General features: G+C 40.3%; 1 protein-coding gene across 3 annotated transcripts in view; it reads left to right on the top strand.

The window, feature by feature from the left end:
- relt (RELT TNF receptor) overlaps positions 1-13,285 on the top strand; it is a 90,623-nt gene that overhangs the window by 14,639 nt on the left and 62,699 nt on the right. Inside the window, exon 1 of one of the 3 annotated variants that reach the window (XM_062974488.1) lies at positions 1,594-5,426. The exons of the other annotated variants lie outside the window; for them this stretch is intronic. Coding sequence (XP_062830558.1) covers positions 5,369-5,426 — 58 coding nt within the window. The 5' untranslated portion in view covers positions 1,594-5,368. Of the gene's footprint in view, positions 1-1,593; positions 5,427-13,285 lie in introns of those variants that run through there. 3 annotated transcript variants of the gene reach the window in all.

The following is a 13,285-nucleotide window of genomic DNA, read 5'->3' on the forward strand; positions in this document are numbered from 1 at the left end:
ACATGACCTTGGAGGTGTCTACGGACAACGGCTTAGAAATGGAGATGAACACCAACCTCCAGAGTTGGACACGACTGGACTTAACGTCAGGGGAAACCTTTACCTTTACCTAGCTGACCCTGATTGTTTCTTGTATGGAATTCCCTTGTCCTCTGAGTGTTGTTCTTTATTTACTGTCCTGATTTTAGAGTTTTTTTTTTTAAATACTGGTAGCAAGATTTTGTTCATTTTCATGGTTTACTCCTTTCTGCTGAAATTGTCTACCTGCTTCTTGTGGATTTCAGTGGCTTCTCTGTGTCGTCTTACATGGTGCTTGTGAGAGTGGGCCAGCATTTCTGTGTTCTCAGATAATATGCTGTGCCCAGGTTGGTTCATCAAGTGCTCTGCTATGGCTGACTTCTCTGGTTGAGTGAGTCTGCAGTGCCTTTCATGTTCCTTGATTTGTGTCTGGGCAATGCTGTACTTGGTGGTTGCTATGTAGACTTGTCCACAGCATCAGGGTATAGGGTAGACTCCTGCAGAGATGAGAGGATCCTTCTTGTCCTATGCTGAACGTAGAATTTGTTGGATTTTCATGGTGGGTCTGTAGATAGTTTGCAGGTTGTGTTTCTCTATCACCTTCTCTTTGCAGTCCGTGGTTCCCTTGATGTATGGCAAGAACCCTTTTCCTCTGGGTGGATCTTTGTCTTGACTCTCATGGCTTGTTCTTGGCCTTGCAGCTCTTCTGATGTCCATGGTGGAGTCTCCATTGTCCTGTAGAGCCCAGTTGGGGTGGTTCAGTTCCCCTTGGAGTAGATAGGCTTCACAGATTCCTTTTGCACGGTCTGCCAAGGCTTTGATTGTACTTCTTTTTTGACTCGGGTGATGGTTGGAGTTTTTATGTAGGTATCTATCTACGGTATGTGTGTGTGGGTTTTCTGCAAACTGTGTGGCCCAATTGTTGATTGGGTTTGCGGATGACCAGGACATCTAGAAATGGCACTTTTTTACATACATACATACATACATAGCTTTATTACGATCCATGGACCCATAGCTGTTAAGTGAATAACATACAAGAGTTTACAGAAATGGCACTTGTCCGTCATTTTCTTTTTCTTTTCTTTTTTTAAAGTAAAATTTTATTGCAAACTTTTATAATAATGTAATTTACAATGACATGACGAAGGTTCAACAAAAAGTAAATACATCCCCCCCCAAAAAAAAACCCCGAACTGATCTAACCCGCAAGAAAGAAAGGAGAGAGAAAAGCGAAAGAGAAGAGAAAGGAAAAAAAAGAGGAAAAAAATACATTAAAAAAAAACATAATTACATAACCAATATACACATATATTAAATTTGACTTCCATCTATTATATGGTGTTCCTTATATTATTTTCTTGGTACTTCCAATACCCTTCTATCTCCTATCTTATTCCTGCATCGCTTCTTCATCCTTTCTTCTGAGACAGTCTTATTGCCCCTCTTACTCAGCTAAACAATTTTTATATTATTGAATATTACTGCACATATATTATATTATAACTTTACATTTTTCATTTCTTAAATAATTTTTAATCTGTTCCCAATCTGTCTGTTTTTTTGGTTTGCCCTGAGTGTTTGATAATAAATATGTTAATTTATCCATGTTCATAATTTCCAAGATTTTATTAAACCAGAAATTTATATCTGGTCTATTTTTCATCCTCCATTCTTTTGCGTAGGTTATTCTCACGGCCGTTGTTAAATAATTAAATAAAATTTATTTATTCCTATCTTCTAAGCCCAGCATCCCTAATAGGAAGAACTTCGGGTCTAGGCTGATCTTGATTGACAAAATCTTTTGTGTTCTTTGGTGAATTTCTTTCCAAAACTCTTTGGCTCTCCCACAGGTCCACCAACAATGGTAATATGTACCTTCATGCTCCCCGCATTTCCAACATTTGTTGGAGGGGTTTTTTTTAATAGATTTTGGATAGTTTTTGTGGGGTTAAGTACCATCTTCATTTTCTTTTTCTGGTAGGCTGTTAGGAATGGTGGGAGTTGAAGTCCAAAACACCTGGAGGGCCCAGGTTTGCCCATGCCTGCTGTATAGATCTCACCAGGAATAAGGCCATGTCCAGTTCTGAGCAATTCAGGAAGGAAATTTCATGTAACAAGTAATATCTGATTGAGGTTAGACTGGATGGCCCTTGGGTTCCTTCCAATGATGTGATTCTATGAAATGCACAAAGGGCATATAGCTGAATCCTGTGCATTGCTAGTGTGGTGTGTATTGTTGGTTGGATTGAGATAAATTACCTCTCTCTGATCTCAATCGGCTTCAACCTTTCAAGCATCTGCCTGAAAAGCACCAACGACACTGGACTCCTTAGTTCAGCTATCGAAGCGGCACTTAACTTTATTGCAACTATACACTATATATATCAGAGCATCATCAATCACGCCAATCACATCAGAGCACACCACAAGGAGCACGCTCCAATCTTATCTATTCTTCTTTATCTGGCTTACACAGGAACCTCCTAAAGTTACACTCTAGAAATACATCACAACTCTATGTATTAACTAATGCATTACTTAACACATGGTTTGAACTATAAGCAATGTTTCACCTCATATGAAACCCTATACTGACATGTATTGCTCGTGCAGTTTCACCATTTACTAACAAGGAGCTTATGCACAACCTCAATATAACAACTCAAGCATAAAGTTGCACTCCGCTCTCTCAATCTCAGCTTTGTTTTTTCAAATGTACCCTAACTATTACAGTCAAATTGGGAGCTATGCCCAAAGCAAATGCTGTACGACTCTAACCTGTCTCTTTTCTGTCCCAAAAAAGCTGACTCCTGCCTCTCCCCAGGTGCTTATTGCAACGCACAATCTATTTATATCTCCTTCTCGAAAGGGTTTTGAACCTTACAGGTGTCTCCCCGCCTCTCCCCCTTCCTTGCCCTTTGCAGTCTCTTTGAGAAATGCAAAGCCCTGTGTAATTGGAGCCGTTGAGACTTGCAATTTGCCCAAATTATGGTCTGTAATATATTGTCTGCTCCTTTTTCTCCCCTCCAGCACCTGCAATTTGATTTTGTTGTTTAAGGGGGCAAGGAGGGCTCATTTCCTCCGGAAAGGAAGCAACACGGGCTAATGAATAGATTGAAGAACAGGAGGGTTTGTGCAATTTCTTCCTGAAGTCTGTCCTTAGCTGGGTTTCTCAGCATACATCATTCAGAAGCAGACAGTTTTTGCAACTCCCAGCATCCTTGAGCAGAGGATTTTGGGGAGTTTGGGTCCCTCTAAAAAACTTTCCAAACCCCAAACTTTGATGTTTAAAGAACCAATTCCATAGTTCCCCCAATGAACTTTTCCAACTTCACACTTTTGTGTCCTATAGCATTGTGCCGTGTCAGTTTAAAACAGATCAAACTGCATTAATTCTGCAGTGTGGATGCATCCTATATCCTCTGAAGTTTGAACTCAAATCCAGGGCAGACTTTATGTGTTTACTTCCACTAAAACTATCTATTTTATTTATTTACAGTATTTATATTTCGCCCTTCTCACCCCGAAGGGGACTCAGGGCGGATCATATTACACATATAAGGCAAACATTCAATGCCTTTGACATAGAACAAAGACAAGACAAACATAGGCTCCAAGCTGGCCTCGAACTCATGACCTCTTGGTCAGAGTGATTTGTAGCAGCTGGCTGCAGCTGGCTGCTCACCAGCCTGCGCCACAGCCCGGGCTATGCTGGACAGAATGTAAACAGCGAACCTCAGTAACATCAGGGTTTTCTGACTTCTCTTTGAATTTCATGCCATTTACAGCGATGGCTGAACTGTATTCAAAGCAGAGCCCAGAATACCAGAGTGGATGGCGGACTTGGGTTATGCAAACTGGAAATATCCAGATTATGCACATGGGCATTGGCACACTTGGCTTAGCCTGGCACCCATCATCAGTCCTTTCCACATTGCACGCCCATTGCCTAAGTCAAAACATTGAAGAATATTTTGATGAGCTAAATTGAGGAGTTATGGGAGAAAAGTCATGAAGCAAGGTAGCTCTCAATTCTCCAAATGTTCTGTGTTCTGATCCCCATCATCCCTTACACCATGCAGGCAAGGGAAGAGGATTATGGGATTTGTAGTCCAAAACAGGGAGGGCTAAGTGTTCCCACGTCTAATTTAGAAATGGGACACTATAAAGTAACTTTTCTGGATTTTGTATTTTAAATCAAGATGTTAAAATCATACAATTGAAAGGGGCGTTAAGGTCATCTAATCCAACCTGCTGCTTTGTCAGTGAGTAGCTATACCAAAACAAAACAATGTACAGTACATCAATAAACAATAACATGCACCTTTTTTATTTTTTTCATGTCAGGAGCAACCTGAGTTGCTTCTGGTGTGAGAGAATTGGCCATCTGCAAGGACGTTACCCAGGGGATGCCTGGATGTTTTTTGAATTTTTTACCATCCTTGTGGGAGGCTTCTCTCATGTCCCCGCATGGAGCTGGAGCTGATAGAGGGAGCTCATCCGCGCTCTCCCCGGGTGGGATTCAAACCTGGCAGCCTTCAGGTCAGCAACCCAACCTTCAAGTCACAAGGCTTTTATCCACCAGGCCACGGGGGCTCCTAATAACATACACCAATTATAATATTTAAACATTAAATATTTAAACAAAAAAAGAAAAAGAAAAGAAAGAAACACACTTACTAAAAACATAGAATTAAAAACAGTGAAGTTGTCATGGTAGATTAGCAAAGTGCACATTATAAGTAGCGAAGGCCCAGTCAAAGTCATCTCGACAAACATCCATCTCCAATGAAGGAGAATCCACTGGAAGAGACCCCCAGAGGGCATTTAGTCCAACCCCTTTCAACCAGGATCAACACAATCAAAGCATGGCCCCAGGATGGCCATTCACCCTCCTACAGAGAGGCCTTAAAAAGCATATCACCGACATGGAAAAATTAGAAAGCTCCAGTGCAACTTAATGCCCAGCTTCCACGGTCCAGAGGTGGTCAATGCACACATTGATGTGTTCAAGCCATGCCTTGCAATCAAGAGGCCTGGATTCGCACTCGCTCCCCGATTGCTAACGTTGCTCATCCTTCCTCGCAGCCGCCCTGTTTTTCTCTGTCATGACAGCGTGCGTCCGTGTGACCTACTTGGGCACTCTTCTGGCAAAAGGATGCGCCCGATGATGTGGCTCACGTCTACGCCAGCGTGCGCCTTCCCCCCTTCTGCGTGTGCCTCATCTGCTTCCTCGTCCTGGCAACAAAGATGCTTCAGAGAAGGGTCAGAACCAGGGAAGGGGGTCCCTCGCCCAGCAAACAAAAGAAACCTGTGCCGAGGAGAACAATGAATACTATGCGCTCTTATGAGAGCACTTTGGACGGGAGCCACATGCGATGCAGCGGGAGGTCTTAGTCAAGCAAGTAAATAAATCTGGACTCATTTCTTTGCACAGCTGCTGACCAGGACAGCTGTGTTTTCTAGATAGAAGCGTAGCCTTGGGTATTTCTGTCTGTGCTTCTCTTTTAGCCATGGAGTTAGGCAAGAGAGGGAACTGACTGACCCATTTTCTTGACTTGGGAGTGAAAAGATTGAGGTCAGCTTCCATAGACTTTTAGAAAAAGATTGATTGGTTTTTAGCACTGATGTAACTGATAGAGTCCTTTTCTTGACTTGGGAGGTCAGTTTGCATAGACTTTTAAGATATACAGTAGAGTCTCACTTATCCAAGCTAAACGGGCCAGCAGAAGCTTGGATAAGCGAATATCTTGGATAATAAGGAGGGATTAAGGAAAAGCTTATTAAACATCAAATTAGGTTATGATTTTACAAATTCAGCACCAAAACATCATGTTGTACAACAAAATTGACAGAAAATGTAGTTCAATATGCAGTAATGTTATGTTGTAATTACTGTTTTTACGAATTTAGCACCAAAATATCATGATATATTGAAAACATTGACTACAAAAATGGCTTGGATAATCCAGAGGCTTGGATAAGCGAGGCTTGGATAAGTGAGACTCTACTGTATTGATTGATTAACTTTGAGCACTAATCTATAGCTGATAGACAACTTCTCTTAACTTAGGAAAGGAAAGATTAAGGTTACTTTCCATAGGCTTTTAAGTACTGTATATACAGTAGAGTCTCATTTATCCAAGCCTCGCTTATCCAAGTTTCTGGATTATCCAAGCCATTTTTGTAGTTTCAATATGTTTTCAATATATCGTGATACTTTGGTGCTAAGTTCGTAAATACAGTAATTGCAACATAACATCACTGTGCATTGAACTACTTTTTCTGTCAATTTTGTTGTATAACATGATGTTTTGGTGCTGAATTTGTAAAATCATAACCTACTTTGATGTTTAATAGGCTTTTCCTTAATCCCTCCTTATTATCCAAAACATTCTCTTATCCAAGCTTCTGCCGGTTTGTTTAGCTTGGATAAGTGAGACTCTACTGTACTCGAATATAAGCCTAGTCTTTCAGCCCTTTTTTTAAGACTGAAAAATCCCCCTCTCTGCTTATACTCAGGTGAGGGTCCTGGTTGGCTTATATTTGGGTCAGCTTATACTTGAGAATATATAGTACATTTATTATTTTTCTCTATTATTATTGGTATTATTTCATTTATTATTTTTCTCTATTGTTGCTATTATTACATTTATTTTACTCTATTTTTATTATTATTAATAATACATTTATTATTTCACTCTGATCTTATTATTATTACATTTATTATTTTACTCTATTTATTACTACATGTATTATTTTCCTGTAATAATAATAATAATAATAATAATAATAATAATAATAATAATATGTATTATTTTACTCTATTATTATTAAAAGAATGCATAAGCACATTTACATTGAAGAAGATGAGAATAATGATTTAATCAGAGTTGGACAATCTTATCTTAAATTAGAGCTTTATGTAAATATTCAAAAACATTTATCCTACTGATGCCTCAATTAATATAATTTTATTGGTATCTATTTTTATTTCTGGAATTTACCACTCTCGGCTTATACTGGATTCAATGTTTTCCCAGTTGTTTTGTGGTAAAATCAGCTTATATTCGGGTCGGCTTATACTTGAGTATATATGGTAATTGATAGACTGATTATTACACTAATCTATAGCTTCTCTTTCAGCCCTGTTGGCCTTCATAATTGGCAAGATGGGAAACAGATAAACTCATTACCTTGAATGGGGAGGTGGAAGGTTGAGACTAGTTTCCATAGTTTCCTCTTTCTCATCAGTTGGCTTTGACAAGAATGGCAGGTTTCCCCCCCCCCCTCTTTTTCTTGTCATATGGTTACATGGTTACATGGTCCATGGTTACATCTACACTGTAGAATTAATGCAGTTTGATTCCACTTTAACTGCCCTGGTTCACTGCTATGGAATCCTGAGAGTTGTAGTTTTACAGGGCCTTTAGCCTTCTCTCCCAGAGAGTGCCACTCCAAACTATAACTCCAATTCTTCCATAGCACTGAGCCATAGCAGTGAAAGTGGTGTCAAACTGCAATAATTTTCCAGTGTAGAGGCACCCAGGGGTGAACAACCCTTATCTGAATTGCCTGGTACTGTAAGTGTTTTTAGAGCTTGAATTTTGGAACACTTGCATCTATGTATATAATAAGATATTTTGCAGATGGGATCTACAACTAAAAAGGAAAATTATTACCTTGCATTCCATACTGTATTCACATAACCTGAAAGTAATTTTATCCAATATTCGTAATATTTTTATCCCCAAAACAAAGTTTGCATTCATTAGATCACATGAAAGCAAAGGTGCCACTCTCTCAGCCTTTCCTGTGGACATTTTTGGATATTGGAGTATTTTGCACAAGGGGTGGGTCACATAATGTTCTTGAAGGAATAATGTTTCAAGTTCCTCGCTATTTTTACATGCCTGTAAACCACCCTGCTACCTATCTAAGGATAGATGCAAGATACTGTTTAATTATTCCTACTACTCCTACTAATAGCAAAATTGGGAAATGGAGCAAAAATACGGAACATATTCAGGGCTGAGCATGACCTATTTTTATTTCATGTGCTCCAGCCATTTGGGCGTCTTAAGTTACCGTCCCTGTCTCCGTTTAAATTAAATTAAGGTTTTCTTTTGCAGCATTTCTTAACTGGGTGGGCTGAAACATCTCCCTTTTTCTAATGGTGAATTTTTTTTGTCTTCATGCGGGTGTCAAATTCAAGCAAAACAGAAAAGGAATTCTGGGCATCTGCTCAAAAATTAGCATTGCTACGCTAGGCATGCATCTGCATGGTGGGATTAATGCAGTTTGGCATTAATCTGAAACACTGTCATCTCAGGTCAAAAATGACTTGAAGGCACAAAAACAAGAACATGTCAAAGGGTCTTCATTGCTGCCTTTCCAAGGGAGCCATCTACATTGTAAAATTAATACAGTTTTGATACGTTAACAATCATGTCTCAAAGCTATGGATTCATGGGACTTGCCGTTTAACTTTCTCGACGAAAGAGTGTTGGTGCCTCACCAAACTACAACTCCCAGGGTTCCATAGGAGTCATAGTGGTTAAACTGATGTCAAACTGCATTAATTCTACAATGTAGATGCTATGATAGGTTTTTGTTAAATAAATTACATAGCTGGGCAGAGGAGAATAGTATTATTGCAGAGGAACAGCCAGAACTTCAATAAGGCAGAAGCACAATTGACCAATAGACTTAATCCAAAACAGTCTGAAGAAACCAAAGGGATGCTGATAGATTTTACCTTGGCCTTTGACTCAATTGATAGACCGCGTTTGTGGGCAAAGACTAATGTGGATAGATGACTGTTGTCATTATTGCACCAGTTATATTCGGGGACAGACCTAAGAGTATGATTAGGTCTGTCAGCTAAGCTCTCAAACAACATTGAAACAAGAAGAGGAGTTAGACAACGTTGTTTGCTGGCACCTTTTCTGTTCAATTTCTACCTGAACAATCTCGTGGCCTAACTTAGCTCCCCCTGATCACTTCCCACCATCAGGAGAATTCAAGTCTTATTATATGCTGACGATATGGTCCTCCTGTCAACTACACAAATAGGACTTAGGAGACTCTTGAGGACACCAAGTAGAATTCATGACCAAAAGAAGTTGAGAATTAATCATTCTAAAACCAAAGTGATGGTATTCTTCAAGAGGAAACAGAAACATAAATGGCAACTGGATGGAGACACATGTCAGAGCTTTAAATACTTAGGCATACCCTTCTCATATAATGGTAACTGAACGAGTCATATAGAGGCAGACAAACTATCCATCTGGAGGTCAGCAGAATCAATTCTAATCATTGGCATGTCCCACAATTAAGATTTTTTTGCCTCTAAAAAATACAGTTGCTATACGGAGCAAAAATATGGAGACAGGGTAATACAAAGAGGGATGAATGTACCCAGAGCTGTTTTAGCCCTTCCCCCAGGACACCATCTGCCTTGTTAAGGCTTGAATTGGATCTTCCCTCACTTAAGGCCAGAATGCATAAGCTTAATATCTCATATGGGAAGAGACAATGTAGATGCTTTTGAGCCTTTCCTTTTAAGAATGATTTCTTGATGGAAATCTCCGCCTTAGTTGACAGGTGGCAAGATAATGAGTTCATACAATTCTCCTAACTTGCTGATGAGAAAGTCAAAGCAGGAATCCAGCCAATTCTCCACTGGAAAGACGCTTTACAGTCTAGGAGCAGTCATCAAAAAGACCCTACATGATTTGGGAAGATGGGATAGTAATTAATTACAAGTAACTAGTTCTTTGGTAGCTAGAATCCTTTAGAGATTGTGTCTCCCTTATCCAAATGCTTGGGACCGGAATGATTTTGGAATGCCTTTGGATACATATACATTATGAGATATCTTGGAGATGTAATCCAGATCTAAACACCAAAATCATCGAAATACCCCTTAGAAACACGACCTGGAGGTAATGTTGGGCACGATACATGGAATCATTTTGTGGATGAAGCAAAGTTTGCATACTTTGCACCTATTAGAAAGCAAAGGTATCACTATCTCAGCCACCCCTGTGGGCAATTTTGGAGCATTTCAGGTTCTGGATAAGAGATGCTCAAACCTAGTCCTCATTTTCAGTCTCAATGAGGGGTCATGCATCTCATTTCCATCCTCAATAGAGGTTGTGCTCAGAGAAAGGGAAGCACATAGAGGACAATGGGTCTGTTCTCTTGGAGATGTGCAGCTTCAAACAAGTGTGGTCCTGGCAATGAGGTTCTTGAGAAGATGGGTGAATTGGGTTGCGGTGAGTTTTTAGGGCTGTATGGCCATGTTCCGGTAGCGGTCTCTCTTGATGTTTTGCTTGCATTTGTGGCTAATGACATCTTCAGAAGTTCTGTTGTAGTGAGGGAAGTGGAGTGTATACATGCCTGTGGAATTGTTGGGATTCATCCTGGACTACTCGAGTCTAAATGTAGTCAGATAGATGATAGAGTTAGATTGAGTGAATCCTTTCCCCGTTTCCAAAGCATGCCTAAATAGGCTCACCATTGTTTCCTGCTTCTCGTCCTATTTGGTCAGCCCACCCTTTGATGTTTCTAAAAATGTGATCTGTCCTAAGACTTTGACGTAACTTCCCCAATTTGGCCTTTGGAATATTTATGGCCCTAGAGAAGAAGCGACCCACGAGGCTTGGTTGCCATTCCAGCTTCCTGCTTTGTTCCAGAGAGGACGCACCTCTGTCCTCTATTAGTCAAGATGTAGCTATCTAGAGCTTTGTTATTTTGATCCGTCTATGTGTATTAGAACAGGATAGATTAGATAGTTAGGTCCAAACCTTTTCTATCCACCAATGGAATTCTTTTTACCTCAATAAATGCTTTTTAACTTTAAAGCTAACTTTGCATCCCTTTGCCTTCCTGAAGACACAGAGGCCTTCTAAAACTCACACTGCGTAAGTCTCACCGCTGCAATTTTTACTCTGCTATTTTAATGGGAATTTACCTCATTAAGAGGGTGATTAGAGCTTAACGGCTCATCCATTCCCAACAGGAATAATGTCCAGGGTGGGAGAAATAACCCTTGTCTGTTTGAAGCAAGTGTGAATGTTGCAATTAAAAAGCTTGATTAACATTGAGTAGCCTTATAGCTGCAAAGTCAACCAGTGGGGTATTTGCATTGAGGTAACCTGGCTGTTGTTGCCTCTGTTTGGGAGGTATTGACTTGCACTTGGTTGTTTGCTATCTGGAGTTCTCCTGTTTCTGAGTGGTGTTCTTTATTTACTGCTTTAATTCTGATGTTTTTTAATACTGGTAACCAGATTTTGTCCATTTTCATGGTTTCCTCCTTTCTGTTGAAATTGTCCACGTGCTTCTTGTGGATTTCAGTGGCTTCTCTGTGTAGTCTGACATGGTGGTTGTGGGAGTGGTCCAGCATTTCTGTGTTTTCCTATACTATTGGGTTCATCACTTGCCCTGCTATGGCTGACTTCTCTGGTTGAATCAGTTCATGGGTCACATTTCCATGGGAATTGAGGTGGAGGCGGAGGAGACGATAATGCCTCAAAGGCTTGCAAGAACCTTGCTGATTCAAAGCCTTGTCGCTGGGCCTCCGAAGCTCCATTATGTCTCAAACCAGGCCCAGGAATGTGGCCACACAAGAGGAAAGAGGGCTGTGCCAGGAAGAGGAAAAGAGATGTAGTATCTCCCTGGGGCAGAGAGAGAGAGAAAAGGTTTCTTTCCTCCCCTCATTCTTTCAAAGGGAAACCCCCCTGCTAGATCAGAAAGCTTTGACTCATTTTAGTCATTCCATGTACCTGGATCACAAGTATTTTCTTGTTCCATGTACCTGAATCATGGGTGTTTTTGAATCATAGACTTGGAAGAGATCACAAGGGCCATTAAGTGCAACCCGGTTCTGTCATAGCAAGGACACACAATTCAAGCCATCCAGATAGGTGGCCATCCATCCTCTGCTTAAAAGCCTCCAGAGAAGGAGATTTCTGCCCAACTCAATGGCAACATATTCCACTATTGAACAGATATATTTAAAAATATTTTTATCAGATACATAACAACATAATTTGTGAATAGGAAATACACAGCTAACACGTTTCCCTGAAAATACGACAGTGTCTTATATTGTGTTGTCGAAGGCTTTCATGGCCGGGATCACAGGGTTGTTGTATGTCTTTCGGGCTGTGTGGCCATGTTCCAGAAGTATTCTCTCCTGACGTTTCGCCCACATCTATGGCAGGCATCCTCAGAGGTTGTGAGGTATGGATAAATTAAGTAAGGAAAGGAAAGAATATATATCTGTGTAGAGTCCAGGGTGTAGCAAGAGTCCTTTGTCACTGGGAGCCAGCATTAATGTTTCAGTTAATCACCCTAATTAGCATTGGAAATGTTTTGTCTCTTGCCTGGGGGCATCCTGGACTCTACACAGATATATATTCTTTCCTTTCCTTACTTAGTTTATCCATACCTCACAACCTCTGAGGATGCCTGCCATAGATGTGGGCGAAACATCAGGAGAGAATACTTCTGGAACATGGCCACACAGCCCAAAAGACATACAACAACCCAGTGTCTTATATTAATTTTTGCTCCCAAAGATGTGCTAAGTCTTATTTTCAGGGGATGTCTTATTTTTCCATGAAGAAGAATTCACATTTATTGTTGAACAAAAAATGAACATTTATTATATACTGTACAGTAGTTGTCATCACAAACTAGTATGACCAGACAAACTGTGAAATCCTATCAAGAATTGCTTGCTACTACCATTATTTCCATGTACATCAATCTATGGTATGCATATTTACTGATCTTGCATGCTCTGGTGTTCTGCTCGATGGACATGCTTCCAAACAAAAACTTTGCTAGGTGTTACTTTCGGGAGAGATCTTATATTTAGCAATTCAGCAAACCTCTACTAGGTCTTATTTTCAGGGGATGTCTTATTTTCGGGGAAACAGGGTATTGTGTATACACATAGTAAATAATGAAATATTTCTATATCATCTATTCATCTCTGTCATTGGTGGAGGTCTCAGTAGTTTGTGGAAGTCAGAACTTAATCAATTGAAGGTACTGCAGATCGCATCATCGGTTGTCCATACTCATAGAATCATAGAATCATAGAATAGTAGAGTTGGAAGAGACCACATGGGCCATCCAGTCCAACCCCCTGCTAAGAAGCAGGAAATCTCATTCAAAGCACCCCCGACAGATGGCCATCCAGCCTCTGCTTAAAAGCCTCCAAAGAAGGAGCCTCCACCACGGCCCC

Source organism: Anolis carolinensis, chromosome 3 (assembly GCF_035594765.1).
Source record: "Anolis carolinensis isolate JA03-04 chromosome 3, rAnoCar3.1.pri, whole genome shotgun sequence".
NCBI classification, from domain to species: domain Eukaryota; kingdom Metazoa; phylum Chordata; class Lepidosauria; order Squamata; family Dactyloidae; genus Anolis; species Anolis carolinensis.